General features: G+C 39.7%; 1 protein-coding gene across 1 annotated transcript in view; it reads right to left on the minus strand.

Moving 5' to 3' along the window:
• The window catches only part of SUGCT (succinyl-CoA:glutarate-CoA transferase), a 1528177-nt gene that overhangs the window by 843753 nt on the left and 661556 nt on the right, over nt 1–22868 (minus strand). Inside the window, exon 11 of the mRNA XM_042780991.1 lies at nt 20185–20282. Within this exon, the coding sequence (XP_042636925.1) occupies nt 20185–20282 (98 nt within the window). The remainder of the gene's footprint in view (nt 1–20184; nt 20283–22868) is intronic.

The following is a 22868-nucleotide window of genomic DNA, read 5'->3' on the forward strand; positions in this document are numbered from 1 at the left end:
TAAAAAAAGAAATAAAGAAAGAGAATGATTTAAAAATATATATACTAATAAGAATGAATACAACACTCAATAAAACTCTAAGCTGGGGGTGGGGTGGGAATAGCAGTGAAGGTAGAATATACATTGGTATTTAGTTAATGTGATGATGGAAGTTCTTTTCTGATGTTTCTTTTTATCTGTAAAATATCATTGTAGCCAGCCTCCATGACGGCCCCTAATAATCCTGGTATCCACATCATTCTGTCATCCTCTTCCACACTGTACTAGAGTTGTTCTATGTGACTAACTGAATACACAGAGATGATGGTATGACACTTCAGAAATTCAGTTGTAAAAGATCTTTCTCTTCCAACTTTGTTGAGTAGTGACTAGGGTCTTAACAGCTTGCAAACAGCCATCTAAGATGCAACAATTAGTCTCTCCTTGATTGGAGCAAAGAATAATGGAGAAAACCAAAGATGCATGGAAACAATTAGTCCAAGGGACTACTAGACCATGTGAACATCAGCCTACATGACCCTGAGACCAGAATAACTAGATGGTGCCCAGCTACCAGTGTCAATCACTCAGAAAGGGATCAGTATAGGAGATCCTGGATAGAGTGGGAGAAAAATGTGTAACAAAACACAAAATCATAAAAAATGACTGGGTTTACTGGTCTGATAGAGACTGGGGAGACCCCCAAGACTATGGCCCCCTAGTCATCTTTTGGGCCTTGAATTGAACTAACTCCTGTCACTTCCAGCCAAACAATAAACAGGCATGTAAGGTGGCATTATATCAGGTAGGAACACTCCTTAGAAAAATCAATCATAGGAGATCAGAAGGTTAGTATTTGCACAGGGAGATACTTCAGAGGGCAGGAATGCATAGGAAAGAAGGACAAAGGCAAAAGGTAACCTCAGGGAGAAAGTGGGAAGAAAGCTCTTGCATTATGGGGATTGCATGACACAAAATGTGTATGAACCACTGTACGGAAAATGAATTTGCTTTATAAACTTTTATCCAAATCAGAATTTAAAAAAAAAAAAAAAAAAAAGGCTATGGAACAGAAAGCCTTGAAAATAAAAAAAAAAAAAAAAAAAAAAAACCTCCAGAGACCTTTCTCCATGTTTCTTCTTATATATTGAAAGCAGACCATATCCCTACGGTAGTTACTCAGCTGCTCACAGTAGATTCCACCATGGAGTTGATTACCAGACTCATCATGGGGAATAACTACATCCAGCTCTCCATCCACTCAAAACTAGGCCAAGCCAAGTTGACACACAAGTTAACTACCACAATTCCACCCCTTGTCAACTTGGCATCCATGAACATCTCCTTCAATGGGAGGCTCATATCCCCTAGTTCATCTGAGTGATGATCTCAACCCCTTGGCCTGGCAGGCTCTGTTCTTCTGCCTCTTGGGCACAGTAGCTCTGCCCCTCACTTTTGGGCAGCAGATATGGCCCCATCCCAGAGGTCCTCATGAATGGCAGTCCCGCACTCCAGAACCAAATTGGTCAAGGTCTGACTCTAAAACTTAGGAAGCTGTGGTGGTTCTATCCCCAGAAACCACGGTCCTACACTTCGAAGCTGAGGCAGCACTGCTTCCTGTTTCCTTGGTCTCTCAGCTTCTGCCAATTAATGCCTGAAGGCAAACCACTCTACCAGGAATCTTCCTGCCAAAAAGGCACTTAGTCTCTTGCTCCATGGGCTAGCCAACCTACAACTCCATCTCATGCCAGTATCTTCTACCAATTAATGTCCAAAGGCAACCACTCCACCAAGAAGCATCCAGCTTTCTCCTTCATTGGCTGGTAAGCCTGTTGCTATCTCATGCTGGCCTCTTTGCTCTGTTGCTGCTGTCTCTCTGCTGGGGTCTCTCTGGGCACAGATCTTAGGTCAGGCAGGCATTACACGCCTGTTCCACATTTTAGGTATCCATCACAGGAGCACCACACTCTCAGTACCAAACTCTGTCTTGGCTCGCTGGTGCCGCTCTAACAGAAAAAGTCCACAAATGGGATGGTTTTATTAAACAAGGATTTATTTTCTTACAGTTTAGAGGCTAGATGTCTGTGGTAGGCTGGGTTCTCTGGAGAAACAAACCCAATAAAGCTTATATATAAATATAGAGAAAGATAAATTTATCTTAGGAAAATGGCTCAAACACTTATAGAAGTTGGCAAGTCCCAAGTTCTTGGATCAAACATCAAACTGGAGGCTTTTCCCAACTCACACAGATACAGGGGCTGTCAAGCTCAAGGTTGGCAGACAGTACCGGCTGTTGACTCCAACAAATGATGAATCCAACATTTCCAGGATGAAAGGTGTATTGTTCACTCACAGACAGTTGTAGGCAGCACAACAGAATCCCAATCCACAGAAGAATGTCTCTTTTCCCAGGATGTCCATAAATATATTGGAAGCAGGCCACACCCCTAGGGAAATTCCCTTTCAACGGATTGGCTGCTCAAAACATATACTTCTGATCCCATCATGGGAATAACCCACATCACAATTGCTTAAACCACCCAGAATTGTGGTCCAGCCAAGTTGACAAACAGCTCCAACTATCACAGTCCATCCCTTGTCAACTTGGCACTTGTACACATCTTCTTAACCATATATAATATCTAAATAAGGACAATTATATAGTCATATTTGCACCTAACATGATATGCTAACAAGAGTACAACTGAAATGCATTAACCTTATTTACATTTCACAGTTCATAACAGAAGGAACCAAAAATATTTGATGCACATATACAACAAAGAAATATAACAATTACAGTCCTCATTTCTGCAACAAGTCAGTGGTCATAGCTGATACTCAGAACTACCTTCTTCCACCACGCATTTTGTATTTCCCTTGCCCTCAGTAAGCACTGCAGCTGGTAGTGGTTTTTTGTGTGGTGGGGTGACCCAAACCTTCATTCCTGAAGGGTCTGGCCCATTAGTAGTCATATCAGAATTGGGTTGCTGTAATTTTCCATTGACTTTAATCACAGGGCATCATAGTACTAAGAAACATCCTAAAGAATCTCCTGTATTCCAGACATATTCTTCTTTACCTCCATTATGTAATGTCAATCCAATTTCCTCTTGGTAATCAGGATCTATCACACCAGATAGTACAGTATTGTCCTTTGTCTGTTGATCCAGAGGCATGAGGAAGCCAAAATGGCTGGGTGGCACTTTTAATTTCCGGTTCAATACAATCAGTTTTGTATCTCCATGTGGGAGTGTTCCTCCCTATGGAACTAAGATCTCCAAATCCACAGAGCATAGGGTAGGTAGCAGGGACAGGAAGCAAAAATTTTTTTGAGTGGGTCACTAGGGGTAATAGTGAGTGGTACCCCTCTCATTTCCACCCCTTGGTTCCTGGACCCATGAATCTTGGCTATCAGAGAAACAGCACCATATATTGGACATTGGTTTAGAGCATATACAGCCTCCTGGAGAACATTACCTCAACCTGTCAAGGTATTGCCACCTAGCTGGCACTATAATTCTATTTTCATTGTTCTATCAAGCCAGCTGTTTCAGGATGATGGGGAACATGGTAAGACCAGTGAATTCCATGAGAATAGGCCTACTGCCACACTTCATTTGCTGTGAAGTGAATCCCTTGACCTGAAGCAATGCTATATGGGATACCATGATGGTGGATGAGGCATTCTGTAAGTCCATGGACGGTAGTTTTGGTAGAAGCACTGTGTGCAGGGAAGACAAATTCATATCCAGAATAAGTATCTATTCCAGTAAGAACAAAATGCTGTCCTTTCCATGATGGAATGGTGCAATGTAATCAACTTGCCACCAGGTTGCTGAGCAACCCCAAGGAATAGTTCCATAACACAGACTCAGTGTTGGTATCTGCTGCTGGCAGATTGGGCACTCAGCAGTGGCAGTAGCCAAATTAGCCTTGGTAAGTGAGAGTCCATGTTGCTGACCCCATGTATAACCTCCATTCCTGCCACCATAGCCACTTTGTTTATAAGCCCATCGAGAATGACAGGAGTAGCTGGGGAAAAAGGATGTCTGGTTTCCACTGAACGTGTCATCATATCCACATGATTGTTAAAGTCCTCCTCTGCCAAGGTCACCTTTTGGTGGGCAGTCACATGAGACACAAATATCTTTACTCCTTTGGTCCAGTCAGAGAGCTCTATCCACAAAACTCTTCCCCATACATCCTTGTCACCAATTTTCCAGTCATGCTCCTTCCAAGTCCCAGACCATCCATCCAAGCCATTAGCCACAACCCATGAATCTATATACAATTGCACATCTGGCCATTTCTTGTTCCATGCAAAGTGAACAGCCATATGCATGGCTCAAAGTTCTGCCCATTGGGAAGATGTCCCTTCACCACTATCCTTAAAGGAAGTCCCAGAAAGGGGCTGCAGTGTCACTGCTGTACACTTCCAAGTGGTGCCTGCATATCGTGCAGAACCATCTGTAAACCAAGCACGAGTTTTCTCTTCCTCAGTCAACTGATCATAAGGAACTCCCCATGAGGCCATAGGTACAGACTGGAAGCAGAAAGGTAATGTGACTGGAGTCGAGATCATAGGCATTTGGGCCACTTCCTCATGCAACTTGTGCCTTCAGGTCCCTATGTGAGCCCGATCTCTAATATACCACCTTCCCTTTAATGATGGAGTGCTGCTGTGCACGTCCAACTTTATGATTCTGTGGGTCAGACAACATCCATTTCATGATGGGCATCTCAGGTCTCATGGTGACTTGCTGACCCATGGTTAGAAATTCAGTCTCTACTAAAGCCCAGTAATAAGCCAAAAGCTGTTTCTCAAAAGGAGAGTAGTTATCTAGAGAGGATGGCAGGGCTTTGCTCCAAAAATCCCAAGAGTCTGTGTTGCAACTCACCAATAGAGACCTGCCAAAGACCCCAAACAGCATCTCTACTACAGACACTTCAAGCACCATTGGATCAGCTGGATCATATGGCCCAAGAGGCAGAGCAGCCTGCATGGCAGCCTGAACCGGTTGCAGGGCCTTCTGTTGCTCTGGACCCCACTCAAAACTAGCAGCTTTCTGAGTCACTTGATAAATAGGCCAAAACAACACACCCAAATGAGGGATATGTAGTCTCCAAAATCCAAAGAGGCCCACCAGATGTTGTGCCTTCTTTTTGGTTGTGGGAGAAGCCAGATACAACAACTTATCCTTCACTTTAGTAGGAATATCTTGACATGCTCCACACCACTAGACCCCTAGAAATTTCACTGAAGGGGAAGCTACCTGAATTTTTGTTGGGTTAGTTTCCCATCCTCTACCACACAGATGTCTCACCAATACATCTACAGTCATCAATACTTCTTCCTTACTAGGTCCAATCAGCATAATGTCATCAATATAATGGACCAGTGTGATATCTTGTGGAAGGGAAAGGCAATCAACATCCCTTAGGACTAAATTATGACACACTGCTGGGGAGTTGATATACCCCTGAGGAAGCATTGTGAAATTATATTGTTGGCCATGCTAGCTGAAGGCAAACTGCTTCTGATGGTCCTTTGAAATTGATAATGAGAAAAAGGCATTGGCCAGATCAATAGTTGCATACCAAGTACCAGGAGATGTACTAATTTGCTCAAGCAATGAAATCACATCAGGAACAGCAGCTGCAATTGGAGTCACCACCTGATTAAGTTCACGATAATCTACTTTCATTCTCCAAGATCCATCTGTTTTTTGCACAAGCCAAATAGGTGAATTAAACAAGGATGTGATGGGAATCACCATCCCTGCATCCTTCAAGTCCTTGAAGGTGGCAGTAATCTCTAAAACCCCTCCAGAGATGCGGTATTGCTTTTGGTTTAGTATTTTTCTAGGTAGAGGCAGTTCTAATGGCTTCCACTTGGCTTTGCCTACCATGATAGCCCTTACTCTACATGTTAGGACACAATGTGGGAATTCTGCCAATTGCTCAGTACATCTATTCCAATTATGCATTCTGGAACTGGGGATATCACTATAGGATGGGTTTTGGGACACATTGGACCCACTGTGAGACATACCTTAGCTAAGACTCCATCAATAATTTGACCTCCATATGCCCCCACTCTGATTGGTGGGCCACAATGACACTTTTGGTCTCCTGGAATTAGTGTCAGTTCAGAGCCAGAGTCCAGTAATCCTCAAAAAGTCTGATTATTTCCTTTTCCCCAATGAACAGTCACTGTTGTAAAAGGCCTCAGAATCCCCTTGGGGAAGGCTGGGAGAAAGATTGACATTATAAATTTTGGGCAATGTAGTAGGTATTTCCTCAAGGGGACCCAGCCTCCCCTTCTTTCAAGGAGTTGTGGGTCTTTAAACAGTCTGGGAATTGATTGAGAAGCCATGACTCTGTATTCTGGTGATTCAATCTAGGCTGCTGTTCACATGACCTAGAATTCTTCTGTCCATACAGATCAAGTAAATATTTAGTAGTTTTTTCATCTATTTCACTACTAGGAACACCATGACTAAGTAGTCAATGCCATAATTCCACATGAGTCAGAGTATTCTGATTACTGTTCTGACTCTGTTGTCCATTATGGTAACCATGCCCACCTTGCCTTTGCCAATTAACTGCTGCTACTTGGCCCCTACTACCACAGGGTCCAACAAGCCCCATTGTAGTTAAGTGTCTTAGTTCAGTTAGGGCAGTTCCCACTGTCAAATCCAGCTTACATAAAATAGCAATCATAGCAGTTTTCAAGGATGCTGGGGTCTCCTTCACAAATTTATTCCTCACCGTACTGGTGAAAGGCATGTCTTCTGGACTCTCCAGCTCTGGCTCTATGGGTCTAATCTGAGAACTCCATTCTAACAAGCCAATTTCCCTAAGCCTCTCATACCTTCTTTTATAATATACCAAGGCAGCACAGGTCTGGTACTTCAACTTGACTTAAGGTAGGTCACTGCATAATCCATGCTTCAGTAAGCCAACCAAATAAACTATTAGATCCTTCCCTAACCTCTCGAGTTGAAACATCGAATGAAGAATCCATACTTTGTTGTTGTTTTTATGAGCTGTGGAATTGGACCTGACTCATAGCGATCCCTCGCTGGGTTTCCAAGGCAGTATCACTACAGAAATAGATTGCCCAATCTTCTTTCCAAGGAGTGGCTGGTGGGTTTGAACCACCAGCTTTCTGGTTAGAAGTCAAGCACCTTAGGCACTCAGACTGATCCAATGTTACATTCCTTGCACCATCCTCCCACACCCTCAGAAACTGTTCCAATACATATTCTCTAGATTTTGTCTACACATGTTAGCAAAATCCAGTAGGTCTTTTCAGGTGTAGCATACCACCTCCTCAGTCACACTTTGTTTTTCACCTTTTGGGGCTTGCTTGCACTTAACTTTAGTTATAGGTCTAGCAGCAATAATGAGTGGTTGGGGAGGTTCCCGAGAACATTCAGCAATGTCTTCCATGGCCTCTGCCACAGGCAGTGACCCAGCAGGAACAGTAGGGTAAATCCCATCAAACTGAGGTGGAGGGGATAATGGTTTTACAGTAATCCCTTCAGATGGGAGGGATTCAACAGAATTTACAGGTTACATATCCTCATCTTCCTAACTATCTGCCCATATGTCCCCATTCCAGGTTTCAGGATCCCATTTTTTCCCAATCAATGCCCTCACTTTAACTTCAGACACAATTCTGGGTTGGCAATTTAATTGGTGTTGTAATTTAGCCACCCTTACAATAAGACTCTGGGTTAGGTTTTTGGCAATATCAGCTCCGTTTCTAGAAGAAATAAGGCTTTCTTTCAGAGCACAACTGGAACAATTGAGGTCTTTTATGAGGCACTTAAACTATGATTCAGCAGCCCTGAACTCATCTCGCTCTTTCACAACTTTGTCTAGTATAACTAGGACCAACCAACCAACTTCCTTATACTCCTCATGCTGACAAAATTACAGAAAAGTACCAAATACATGATCACCCAAGTACTTCTCAAAAGTACTTGATCTATTGGTGGTGCTATTTTGCATATCAATGTTGCCACCTCATGCCATGAATTAGCAGGGCTCCCTTTACTAATGGAGGCAGGCTCACCAGTGCCTTTATGATTAATCAAATTGGAGAATCAAAACAGAATTGGTGGGAACCAATTTAGGAAGCCCATCTTTATGATTTTGTCTCCCTAGAACCACTCCCAGTACCAAATGTGTTAGGCTGGGTTCTCTAGAGAAGCAAAACCAGTAAATCTTATATATACATATAGAGAAAGAGAAATTTATCTTAGGAAAATGGCTCACACACTTATAGAAGTTGGCAAGTCCCAAGTTCTTGGATCAAACATCAAACTGGAAGCTTTTCTTGACTCATGAAGCTGCAGGGGCTGACGAGCTCAAGGATGGCAAGCAATACTGGCTATTGACTCCAATGAATGACAAATCCAGGATCTCCAGGCCAAATGGTGGATTGTTCACTCATGGACAGTTGTAGGCAGCACAATATGATCCTGAGCCACAGAAGAATCTCTCTTTTCCCAGCATGTCCATAAATATATTGGAAGGAGGCCACACCCCTAGGGAAACTCTTTTTCAATGGATCAACTGTTCAAAACATATACATCTGATCCCATCATAGGAATAACCCACATCACAATTGCTTAAACCACACAGAATTGAGGTCCAGCCAAGTTGACACACAGCTCCAACTATCACAATGTCCAAGTTCAAAGTGGGGACTGGGTGAAAGGCCTTTGACCTTGGGCCTCATTTCTGCCCCTTGCTTCTCTCCCACTGAAGCTGGAGGTGTCTCTTAGCTCAGGCAGCAGCTGGCTGCTAAGGCTGACAAACCCAAAGTTGAAAAGTAAAATGGCACAGCCCCAAGATTATTAAATATCATGGCAGGCCACTAATTGAAGTCCATTAACAGTCTCAAGATTGCCAGACAACATGCCAGGCCATTGAGATGAAGACTAAGATACATGTAGGGTCCAAGAGTGCCAAAAAACTCCAGAGACATTTCACAATGCTGCTTCTTATATACTGAAAGCAGACCACATCCCTAAGGTAGCTACTCTGACGAACTCAAAAACTGGCAGGTCATATGGCAGACTGCTGGCTCATGGGGCTGTTGGAGCTGGCAAATCTCAAAATCTGTAAGACAGTCAGTAGGCTGCTAGCTCATGTCCCAAGAACCAAAAGTTCTCTCTAGAGCATGACGAGTCAGATGCAAGATTGGGAAAGGGTGAGCTTTGCCAGAACATCCATATATATTTGATGCAGGCCACACTCCCTATAAAATTCCCCTCTGATTGGCTGCTTATATCACAGAGGATAATGATATTTGCACAATATCTGCAAAACCACTGAGAATTTGGCCTAGCCAAACTGATACAACCTTAACCATCACAACATCATTAGTCATTTAGGAAATGCAAATCAAAGTCACAATGTGATATAATTTCAGAGCCACTAGGATGGTTATTATCAAAAAATTGAAATAACATGTTTTGGTGAGAATGTGGAGAAATTGGAACCCTCATGCTCTACTGGTGGGGATGTAAAATGGTACAACTACTGTGGTTGCGGGTTCCTCAAAAAGTTAAACATATGACTATATCACCCAGCAATTCCACTCCTAAGTATATATCCAAAACAACAGAAAGCAGGGACTCAAATGAACACTGAAGGCAAAAGCTTAGCAAGGTGTAATTATAATAGACAAATGAAGCAGGAAAAGTTCTTTATTGTAAGAAACTACTAGTGGCCAGAAAGATGAAGAAGCTTCATCATTTTAGTGAAAAGCAATGAGCATATTGGGATACACCAAGTATTACTGAAATATCTAAAATAAGCAAGTGTATACAAACCTACCACCTGTCTGTCAGTTTGTCATACTGTAATGCCTTGAGTTTTGCTACAATGTCAGAAGCTATGACATCCATATTTCAAATACCAGTTGGTTCACCCATGGTGGACAGGTTTCAGTGGCATTTCCAAACTAAGACAGACTACGAAGAAAAGTCTATTTCCATCAAAAATTTGTCTCAGAAAACCCTATATATAACAACAGAATATTGTCTAATATAGTGCTGGAAGTTGAGACTCCCTACATTGGAAGGCACTCAAAATATATAGTCAATGCAACAATGGACTTGAGCATACTACTGATTGTGAAGATGGAACAGGCTAAGGCAACATTTCCTTCTGTTGTATATGGAGTCACCATGAGTCAGAGGCAACTTGACAGTAACTAACATTCAACCCTAAGGTTATTACTGGCTACCAGGGGCAAGTAGTAGGGATGGGAAAAGGGAACTCATTGCTTAGGAAATAATCATCTTATGTTAAAGGTAATGGCAAAATTTGAAAACATATAATGGTGACAGCTGTACAATATGATGAACACACTGAATGTCACTGAATTATACATGTGAAGAAATGCTGAAATAGCAAATGTTTTGTTACATATATATTTACCACAGTAATTTTAAAGAGGCCATTCTACATTATAAGGAGTAGCAAGTGGTTGTGAGTGGCTGGAGCCAAGCTGACGAGGTGGAAGACACAATTATATGTGTTAAGGTAAATATTTTAAATTTAGACTTAAAATTGTGGAGTGTCCCTGAAAAACCTAGGTAGGGAAATGGAATAATCAAATTTTCCTGATGGTACCAAATTGTTATTTTTTAAAAAAACTAGCATTAAATTTAAGGACTCTTGAAGTTATAGTTCTCCTACAACAGCCAGGAAATGCTCCACGTTCTATTCTCCAATATTCCACACAAGTCTAGTAAAAATAATTTGACACCAAATTTTGGAAATGATGAGATTAAGATATTAAATAAACCCTTGATTCAATTCAACAAATATGTTTAGTACCTATATTTAGAAGGCCCTGCAGTAGGGCATTTAGTTTCTTAATACTTTAATATAGTAAACTCTGAAAATCAGATCATTCAAAATCAAAAATGATTATTTAGTAAAGGATTTGCCACAACACTTTATTTATCTATCTGTCTATCTTTCTATCTATCTATCTATCTATCTATCTATCTGTCTGTCTATCTATTTATTTATTGTGCTTTGGGTATAAATTTACAGAGCAGAATTTGTTTGACATTCAACAGTTCATGTATATTTGGATTCATTCCCCAATTACCATCCCCAACCCTAACCCACTCTCCTCCTTTCCCTTCCCTGTAACCCACCAATCCCTGTGCCCTTCTTAGTTATACACTCCTGTCTGTCCAGTTTTCCCTCCATATTGCCACTGTACTTTAAAAGGTGAAGTTGTCTAGTATAATCAGTTTTACTTACAAGGGTTTGGTGATGCAAAATTTTTAGGAGTGCTTTCACTAAGACCATATTAACATACACTTGCTTTACATTTTTCAAAAAGCAATTTAAAAGTTATTAGCTCCTACATATTCCTTCTCCAATGACTTCTTTTCTTACTACACAATTACACTCAATTCAATATCTCCTTCTTTCACTTCCCTTTTTTCTTCATCCACCTAATTCTATCTACTTTTCCTCAAGACTCATGTCTCCAGGAAGCCTCTCTTGAAGTGTCTAGTAGGTGCCCTTTTCTAGGATCCCCTAAACAAAAACAAAACAAAAAAAAAAAAAAATGCAGTACTGTAGAGTCAGATCCAACTCACAGAGACCCCTCCTTGGGTTTCGGAGGCAGTATCATTACGGAAGTAGTAGTCCAACCTTCCTTCTGAGGAGTGGCTGGTGGGTTTGAACCACCAGCCTTCTGGTTAGCAGTCAAATGCTTTAGGCACTACACTACCAGAGTTAATAGGATCCCCTAGGAGGTCTGGTAGCATAGTGCCTAAAGCACTTGACTGCTAACTAGAAGGCTGGTGGTTCAAACCCAGCAGCCACTCCTCAGAAGGAAGACTGGGCAATCTACTTCCGTAATAATACTGCCTCAGAAACCCAAGGAGGGGTTGCTATGATTAGGGGCCGACTCGACGGCACAAAACAACAACAACAACAACAGTACCTTTATTATATTGTTAGGTGCTGTTGAGTTGGTTGTGACTCATAGCAACCCTATGTACAACAGAAAAAAAAACAAAAACCACTGTCCAGCCCTGTGCTGGACAATTGCCCTGTGCTCACAATTGTTGCTAAACTTTAGTCCATTGTTGCAGCCACTGTGTCAATCCACCTTGCTCAAGGGCTTCCTCTTTTTCTCTGACCCTCCATTTTACCAAGCATGGAATCCTTCTCCAGGCATTGGTCCCTTCTGATAACATGACCAAGGTACAGGAGACAACGTCTGGCCATTCTCACTTCTAAGGAGCATTCTAGCTGTACTTCTTTCAAGACAGGTTTTTTCCATTCTTCTGGTAGTCCATGATATATATTCAATATTTTTCACCAATATCACAATTCAAATGTATCAATTCTTTGTGATATTCTTTATTCAGGTCCAACTTTCACATCCATATGCAATGCAAATGCAACACACTGCCTTCGAGTTGGATCCGACTCATAGAGACCCCTCCTTGGGTGTTCAAGGTGTGGTATCACTATGGAAGTAGATTGCCCAAACTTCCTTTCGAAGAGTGCTTGGTGAGTTTGAACTGCCAGCCTTCTGGTTAGCAGTCAAATGCCTTAGGCACTACACCACCAGAGTGCATCCATATGACGCTACTGACAAGGCAAAGGGTTGAGTCAGGCGCACCATAGTCTTCAAAGTGACATCTTTGCTCTTTAACACTTTAAAGAGTTCTTTTGCAGCAGATTTGCCCAGAGCAATGTCATTTGATTTCTTGGTTGCTGTTTTCATGATTGTTGATTATGGATCCAAGGAAAATGAAATCCTTGACAACTTCAATCTATTCTCTGTTTATCATGATGCTGCTCATTAGTCCAGTTGTGAGGATTTTTGTTTCTTTATGTTGAGGTGTAATCCATACTGAATGCTGTAGTCTTTGATCTTCATCTGTAAGTGCTCCAAGTCATCTTCAATTTCAGCAAGCAAAGTTGTGGCACCTGCATATTGCAGGTTGTTAATGAGTCTTCCTCCAATCCAGATGCTATGTTCTTCTTCATAAAGTCCAGCTTCTCAGATTTGCTTAGCATACAGATTGAATAAGTATGATGAAAGGATACAACCTTGATGCACACCCTTCCTAATTTAAAACCATGCAGTTCTCTCTTCTTCTGTTTGAACAACTGCCTCTTGGTCTATGTACAGCTTCCTTATAAGCACAATTATGTGTTCTGGAATAGCCATTCCTCACAATGTTATCTATAATTGATTATGATCCATAGAGTTGAGTGTCGATGTATAGTCAATAAAACACAAGTAAGCATATTTCTGGTATTCCCTGCTTTCAGCCAAGATCCATCTGACATCAGCAGTGATACCCCTCAATCCAGGTCCTTTTCTGAAACCAGCTTGAAATTCTGGCAGTTCCCGGTCAATGCAATGTTGCAACAATTTTTTACTTATTTCCAGCAAAATTGTACTTTTGTGTGATATGAATGATAATTGTTCAATAATTTCCACATTCTGTTGGATCACCTTTCTTTGGAATGGGCACAAATACTGGTCTCTTCCAGTCATTTGGCCAGGTAGCTGTCTTCCAGATTTCTTGGCATAAACAAGTGAGGGCTTCCAGCATTGCACACATTTGCTGAAACATCTCAGTGGGTATTCCTTGAATTCCTGGAGGCTTATCATCAGTTCCTTCAGTGTAGCTTGGACGCCATTGGCTCTTGATCATATGCTACTTCCTAAAATGATTGAACAGTGACCTATTCGTTTCCTAGCACCCTAGGAACAAAGTTATCCTGTCACTTTGTACACACTATTTAAACCACTGGTTTACTTATTTTCTGTCCAAATTAGACCATGAGGTCCTCCAGAATCCAGTCAGTCCCCTTCTTTCATCTCTGCATTTGCAGGAGCAGTGAATTTGGTCAGTCCCAAAATCATTTTGTGACAAGAACACAAGGGGAGGAATAAAATACATTTCACTTCTATTTTCTCTGTCATTTCTAATTTCCTTCAACCTCATTTCATTTCTTCCTATTACTTATCCCTAACCAGTAATACATTATCTTTATTCTTCTTAGTTTCAGGACACATCAGATCAGATCAGAAACTGTCAATCTCTCTCTTGAGATCCTTACTATTGCAAACATGCTGAACCAGTGTGTGAGGAGCACAGGTTTGGGAGCCTGCCACTTTTTCCCATGTCAAAGAGTAAGTCTGTCGAAACCGGCCATGGATCACGTTTTTTATATCTCCCATTTTGTGTTAGCTGGGGACTTTCAACATGCTTCAGCTTTACCGAGTTTTCAGTCTTAGCAGCTGGGTAAATAGACTTTCTGCAACACCCTGGATAAAATGGCAAGCTCAAGGGGAAAGTCTTCTACCTTTAAATTAAAAAAGGGGGAGAGGGGCTTGCTCTTGGCCACAGTTGGGGCACAGTTACACCTGAAGCACTTCAGGGGACTAGTGTGTGTGCTTGCTGTGGAAAACTCAACTGATGACAAAAAACATGTAGCTGCCTTCCTGAGTGAGGACGACTGCTCTCAGAGAAGAGCATCAAACTATATTTAGTAAGAACAGTTGAGAAGTAATGCAAGTGACTGACATTCCTAGTAGTCATCTTCAAAATACTCTACAGATTTCACAGAAGAATGCAAAGGAAATTACCTGGCAAAAAAAATTAAGTGAATGCTTACCATGGTCAAGGAAGTACTCAAAAATTACTCAAGGAAAAATGCTTTGGAATGGAGATTTTTAAATATAAGAAGTCTGTATATATATATATATATATATTTAGGAGATTGTTGTTGTTGTTGTTAAGTGCCATCGAGTCAGACCTGACTCATAGCGACCCCTCCTTGGGCTTCTGAGGCAGTATCACTATGGAAGTACATTAAATGTTATAGGTGCTTTTGAATATCAAATTGGGCATAAAGGGAAAGGATTTTTCAAATGAATTCAGTAAGTTCATCATTCCTAAATTTAAAATGCAGGGTTTTTTTTTTTTTTTTTTTAATTATCTAAAGTGAAAATTCACTCTCACAAATCCCTCTACATTTTTGGATATTCTGAAGATTTTCTAAAATAAAAGTATAGGTTGAGGAACGTGTCTGTGAGCATTAAAGGGCAATATGTGTGATGAAATGTTTAATAGCAACAACAGTTAAAAACATGGTATACTCACATGGTAATGTAGCTACTGTTACAAAAATAAGCATTAATATAGAAATGATCAGCAAATTACAATAAAAATGTAGCATGTAAACCAGTATGCTCAAAAAGAGATAGTAAATTATTAACAGACACAGCTGCTGACTCTTCCTCACTGGGCTCCAGTGACTGTTTTCTTTTCTATTCCTTAAAGTCCTCAACCACACACCCTCTGCCTACAATGTTTCCACGGATTTTTACTTGCCTCCTTCTCTCATTTACCTGCAAGCTTCTGCTCAAATGCCACTTTATCAGAGAGATACTTCCTGGCCAGCCTAAATGAAATAGCCACCCTCATACCCAACTCCTAGCTCTATTCATTTCTCTGCCTTGCATTATTTTTCACCAGTTTATTCTGCTTCATTTGCTTCTCTATCCCCAGCACTTGGAATAGTAAGTGCTCAGTGCATATTCATTGAATGAATAAACAAACAAGGGCACAGTAGGCAATATGACATAGTGTAAAATGTGTGGCCTTTTGAATCCCATTTCAAGTTATCTACTATGTGTCTCACCTTGCGATTACCCTCCCTAAACTTTAGATTTTTCATTTGTAAAATGGGAATAATAATACTTTCTAGCATGTATTCAGCATCTAATAAATGCTTGTTCCTCTCCTTCCTTTCTCCCTGCTTCCTTTATGGATATAGATTGATTTACAAGTTCTGATTAACTATGCAATGAAAGGAATAATGTATTGAGCAAGACCAGAAATCCCATGGACCCCTTAGCAATATCATTCCCAATAACAATTATGTTGACTGGTTTGTGTTTGATAACTGATAGGCTGGCTACTAAGGCACAAAAATGATGCTTTCTTTCCTGAAGGTGTTTTCTTCTGAATAGGAAACTGGATAGAGATATTCAGAGATGCTTTCTTGCAGATATAGAACTGTCTTGAAGCATGACTATGTTAAGAATAACAGTTAGTCTAGAAGAATTCCAGAGAGGGAACAAGAGAAACCAAAAGGAAATATGACTTGAGAAACGGCTTTATATTGAAGAATATTAGGAGAAAAGGTAGAAAGGAAAAATGAAGTCAGATTGAGGAAGGCCATGGGTGTCAGGTTGAAGAGACTAGATTTGATCCTACAGTTAATGGGAAGGCTTTAAAGTTTTTAAGTGCTAGTAAAACGTAGAACTATATAATGAAAATGATAAAGTGTTAAACATGGATAGAGATTTCTAAAAGCCAATTACTAAACAGTACTAATGAATGCAGTGACATTTATGCAGAGAGACAAATGACAAGATTATAAATGAGAATGAATCAATATCCTAATCTTCCTGATCATCACTGTTTGATCTTCCACAGAGGAGAAGACACTTAAGCTGTAAGGGACTGGAGACTTGCAAATCACAAGAGAGCACCATAACACATCAACACAATAGTGCAAGGAAGTAAGAAATCTAGCCTCCAAGCAACCAAGGGCTCCATCTGCGGTCTAGGGTTTAACAGCAGTACCTAACATGATGTGACCTCCCTATCAAATTCCCTGTTTTAAAACTATCCCTAATCTCTTCCTTGTGGTTTGATTGCTTGCTCCTTGTTAAGCCTGAATGAAACTTTAACAATCTCATGGGTTTCAAAACTTCTGTATATAGATGAGTAGGAAGAAAGGGGTGACAGATTATCCAATTTATTCCAAAAAAGGAAAATTGAAATTAATCTGTTACACATGTTGCTAAAAATCTTTCCACAGCAGAATTCTTTAAGATAATTTAATAAGAAATAAAAGTTTTAGGACCTAAGAAACCAATGATTTAACTTTTCGTTTCCTGAAGTTATGAAAGTGTTGGCAGCTGAATAAAAAGATGACACTTGTATCTGCCTAGGTTGTATATTTTTCTTGGGATCCTCTCTTCTCACAGCACAGATATAATTTATTTAGACACTCAAAGAGCTTTTGATAAAGGTTCTCATGAGAGGCTATTATTGAAAGTTGGTAACCATGGTGTGAAAGGAAAAAAAATTCGTATCAATGAATCAAACAAATTAAAAAGTGCTTGAGAGACGAAGAGGAAAAAAGCAGAAATAAATGGCCGATTCTCATGAGGAGAAAGGTTAATGATTGAGGCCTCTAGGGCTTTGCAGTAGAATCAGAATTATATTTAACTAATGACCAGAAAAAGAGAGTTCACTTCTCATTCCCCTCCATTCACTGCATATCAGTCTCACACACAGAGTTCCTATTGATGGGAAGGTCATTTGGCACATGGAGAAAATACAGACAGCATAGAGACAAAGTACTTAAAAATTCCAAAAAGAACAAATAGGTAAATGAATATTGACCCAGAAATTCATGTAGCAATCCCCAAATATAAAAGAGACAGAAATAAAAAATTACATTAGCAGATTGTTTTCTAAGAACTTTGATATATACTATGTAGAAACACATGGGATTTTTCAAAATTAAAGGATACACTATTAACACACACACACACACACACATACACACAAAAAAAAAAAACCTTTAATGCCATCAAGTCAATTCCGACTCATAGCAGCCATTTCTGGGTTTCTGAGGAGGTAAATATTTACGGAAATAGATTGCCTGGTCTTGCTTCCAAGGAGTGGCTGGTGGGTTTGAACTGCCAACCTTCTGGTTAGCAGTCAAATGACTTAGGCACTATATCACCAAAGCTCCTTATTAACACAAAAGTATCTAATATATCAGCAGAATAAGAACAAATTTTCATTACTAAAGAACACTTCACATGGGCATTTTAATTCACTAAAACCATGAAGCCCATTTCAATAGACTGAAAAGAAATTTGGAAGAAAATAAAAGGGAAACTAATAAGAAAAAGTAAGAACCATTACCTTTCTTTAGGCAGAATAGAAAAATAGCTATAAAACAAACCAAACTCACTGCCGTCAAGACCATTCTGACTCATAGCGACCCCCTTCAGCTTTCTGACAAGTAAATCTTTACGGAAGTAGATCGCCCAGTCTTTCTTTTGCAGAGTGGCTGTCAGGTTTGAACCATCAACCTTCTGGTTAGCAGTCAAAGCCTTAGGCACCATACCACCACAGTTCCTTGAAAAATAGGTGTAGGTTTTAACAAAAACATAAGCTAACAGGAATAGAATAATTTGGAATTAAGTACTATAACATTTGTCTTTTATGACCCATGACTCAATCTAGCATTTTCAATGACTGAATTATGACCCTTGCATTCACAAGAGAAACTCAGAAAAGACAATGAATTCATGACCAAACCTCCCTTTGCCTCATATTTAACTTTAAAATGAGGGTAGGTAGTACTTACCTTACAGGATAATTATAAGGGTTAAAAGAAATAGTATATGTACCATATTTAACAAAGCAAAAGTACAAAATAGTATTATTACTATTGTTATCACAAGGTATTTGACTGCTATCCAGAAAGCTAGTGGTTCAAACACACCAGCCACTCTTTGGAAGGAAGACTGGGCAATCAACTTCTGTAGAGATACCACCTTGGAAACCCAAGGAGAGGTTGTTATGAGTTGGAAATTACTTGAGGGCCATGAGTTTGGTTTTTTTTGGTTAAGTTACATTAAACATAATTGCATGCTATGGGAGCTCTGGTGGCACAATGCCTAAGGCATTTGACTGCTAACCAGAGGCTGGCAGTTCAAACCCACTAGCCACTCCTCAGAAGGAAGATCGGGCAATCTACTTCCATAGATTTATGGCCTTGGAAACCCAAGAAGGAGTCGCTATGAGTCAGAATCTACTGAAGAGTAGTGAGTTTGTTTTTTTATGAACTGTTATTGTGGTTGTTATGTGCCATCAAGTTGGCCTCAATTCATAGCAACCCCTCCTTGGGTTTCCAAGGCTGTATCACTATGGAAGTAGATCGCCCAACCTTCCTTCTGAGGAGTGGCTGGTGGGTGTGAACTGCCAGACTTCTGGTTAGCAGTCAAGTATGTTGTTGTTGTTGTTCTTGTTATGTGCCGTCGAGTCAGACCCGACTCATAGCGACCCCTCCTTAGGTTGCTGGGGCAGTATCACTACAGAAGTAGATTGCCCAACCTCCCTTCCAAGGAGTGCCTGGTGGGTTTGAACCACCAGCCTGGTTAGCAGTCAAGTGCCTTAGGCACTATGCTACCAGAGCTCCAAGTATAAGCAACCTAATTCAAGTGATTGTGACTTTGCTAGTTTTAGCATAGTTATGACTCAGAATGGAATAAAACAAATAAAACAAACTCCTGCCATTGAGTGGGATCCAACTCATAGCCAACCCTCCTTGGGTTTCCAAGGCAGTATCATTATGGAAGTAGATTGTCCAACCTTCCTTCCAAAGACTGGCAGGTGGGTTTGAACTGCCAGCCTCCTGGTTAGCAGTCAGATGCCTTACACACTATGCCAGCAGAGCTCCTCAGTATGGAATAGAACATATAAAATGCTTCTGAACAAAGAATAAACAATTTCGATTATTGATGTGATTGTTAGATGCCGTTAAATCAGTTCTGTCTCATAGCAACCCTATATACAACCAAAAGAAACATTGCCCTGCCCTGCACCATCTTTACAATCACTGCTACGATTGAGCTTATTGTTGCAGCCACTGTGTCAATCTATCTTGTTAAAGGTCTTCCTTTTCATCACTGACTCTACTTTACCAAACATGATGTTCTTCTGCAGGGACTGGTCCCTGCTGATAACATGTCCAAAGTATGTGAGATGAAATCTTGCCATCCTTACTTCTAAGGAGCATTCTGGCTATACTTCTTCTAAGACAGATTTGTTCATTCTTCTGGCTTCCATAGTGTATTCTACATTGTTTGCCAATGTCATCATTCACATGCATCAATTCTTCTTCACTCTTCCTTATCCACTGACACAGTTTTAAATATAGCTTTAAAATATCTTTCCACTAACTAATTTTATAAAATTGAAGGGGATTATAAGTTTAACTAAAGAAGCCAAAGACATCCAAATGCCAGATAAATGCTTATCACATATTAATTCATAAATATATAAACATGAGATTGAAGCTTACCGTGAAGATAGTATTTTAATAAGCTCTTTTCTATTCTGTACCCGAAGGTTGTTAGTTTTATACTTGGAGTCATCAATCAATTCAGGCAAACTCAGGATCTAAAAGGAAAAAAAAAATTAAAATATAATTCACAAATTTTTCATGTACTTTCTTATTGGTACTATTTTTCAGGGCCTACCATTCACTCCCATAACAATTCCTTAGTAGTCTTTACACCTCTTGACAAAGCTATAGAAGGAAAGATCAGATAGTTGGATGGATCATGCGGGTGACTGGTTTTATCACTTATAGGAGGTTTAAGTACATATGAAATCACAGAAGAAGACTTATCAGAACCCATTTAGTCCTGTGCCTCTATATGATATTACAGGAAAAGGGCTATCTGACGTCGTAATAAGTCATGTCGATAGGAAATAATCCATGGGTGGTGGAAATGATTCAAACACTCGGCTGCTAACCAAAACCCAGAAGTGTACTCAAATGCCTGGTGATCTATTTTGAAAAAATCAGCCATTGAAAACCCTATGTAGCACAGTTCTACTCTGACACATATAGGGTTGCCATGAGTTAAAATCAATGGCACTGGCTTGGTTTCAGTTTTTGAGGTAGTAGGGCAAGAACTACAAAATAGAGTCAAACTGAATTACATCAGACTACCAATATCGTAAGTACATGAATTCACTTAAAGGAAGCTCACACAATACTAATTTCTGATAAAATTGACTTTAAGACAAAAACCCATAAGAGACAAGGAAGACATTATATAATAATTAAAGAAAAGATTGAATAGAGGACATAACCATAATAAATATGCATGCAATGAAAGAGCCCCAAAATACATAAACCAGACTCTAGCAAAACTGAAAAGACAAACAGATGATTCCACAGTCATAGTAGGAGACTTTAACATACCACTTTCAATGAAAGATAGAACAACTGGAAAAAAACTTGACAAAGACACAGAAGAACTAAACAACACAATCTGCAAACTTGACCTTATAAACATCTACAGAGCACTTCACTCAACAGCACAATATACATTCTTTTCTAGTGCACATGTAACATTCTCAAGGATAGACCATATGTTAGACCACAAAGCAAGCCTTAATAAATTTAAAAACTTTGAAATACTACAAAGTATATTATCAGATCATATTTCAATAAAATTAGAAATCAACAATAGGAAGATCAGCAGAAAAAGAACAAACACATGGAAACTGAACAACACCTTCCTTGAAAATGACTGGGCAACAGAAGAATAAAAAATGAAATTCAAAAATTCCTTGAATCAAATGAGAATGAAAACACAATATAAGAAACTTTTGAGATACAGCAAAAGCAGTGATCTGAGGCCAATTTATAGCAATAAATGCACACATCAAAAAAGAAGAAAGAGCCAAAATCAACACCTTAACCCAACATCTCCAACAATTAGAAAAAGAGTAGCAAAAAAAGCCTACAGTCACTGGAAGAAAAGAAGTAGTAAAGATTCGAGCAGAAATCAATGACAGAAAATAGAAAGACAATAGAAAAAAAAACTAGAAGTTGGTCTTTTGAAAAGATTAATAAAATTGACAAACCACTGGCAAATTTAACAAAGGAAAAGAGGGAGAAAATACATATAACAAGAATAAGAAACAAATTGGGCAACATCACAACAGAACCAACTGAAATAAAAAGTATATCAGGATACTATGAAGAACTGTACTTGAACAAATTTGAAAATCTAGAAGAAATGGACAGATTTCTAAAAGCATACTAAGCTAATGCAGACTGAGGTAGGCAATTTGAACAAATCATAACAAAAAAAGAAATTGGGTAGGTAATAAAAAAAATTACCAACAACAACAAAAAAGTACTGGTGATGGTTTCAAAAAATTAGATTTTTTTTCTACAAAAAAGTAGATGGTTTCACTGGAGAATTCAACCAAACTTTCACAGAACTGACATCAGTCATACTCAACCTATTCCAGAACACAGAAAAAGATGGGATCCTCCCAAACTCATTTTAGGAAGCAAGCATAACCTTGATACCAAAACCAGGCAAAGATATCATTAAAAAGGAAAACTACAGACCAGTATCTCTCATGAATATAGATGCAAAAATCTTCAACAAGATCCTAGCCAATACAACCCAATGACTCCAACAATATATCAAAAAAATGAAACAGTACAACCAGGTGGGGTTCATACCAGGCATGCAAGAATTGGCCAGGGAAAACCTAATGAATAGAAAGGAAACACTGATACATAACTGCACAACTGTATGAATAGCATGGAAACATCATCCAATGCAGTGCAGGAGGACACACCCCTTAGGTTCGAAGGCTCTCAAACTATGACTGGGAAAGAGCTACATAATCAGAGTAGAACCAACTTTCCTGATATGGATAAAGTAAAGCTCTCAAGACCTCCAGTTGTTGACATGGCATGACTCAAATTGAGAAGAAACAGCTACAAACATCATAATTGGAACATGGAATGTATGAAGTATGAATCTAGGGAAATTGGAAGTTGTCAAAAATGAAATGGAGGGAGGAGGCGGGGCAAGATGGCGGACTAGGCAGAAGGATTGCACAGACCCTCTTCAACAAAGAAAAGGGAAACCAATAAATACAGACACAGAAGATAATCTTGGACCCCTGAGCCTTGAAGGAAAGGATGCAGATTTGGACTAAACCCCA

Source organism: Orycteropus afer, unplaced genomic scaffold (genome assembly GCF_000298275.1).
Source record: "Orycteropus afer afer isolate SDZICR_OR568_19922 unplaced genomic scaffold, OryAfe1.0 scaffold00077, whole genome shotgun sequence".
NCBI lineage: Eukaryota > Metazoa > Chordata > Mammalia > Tubulidentata > Orycteropodidae > Orycteropus > Orycteropus afer.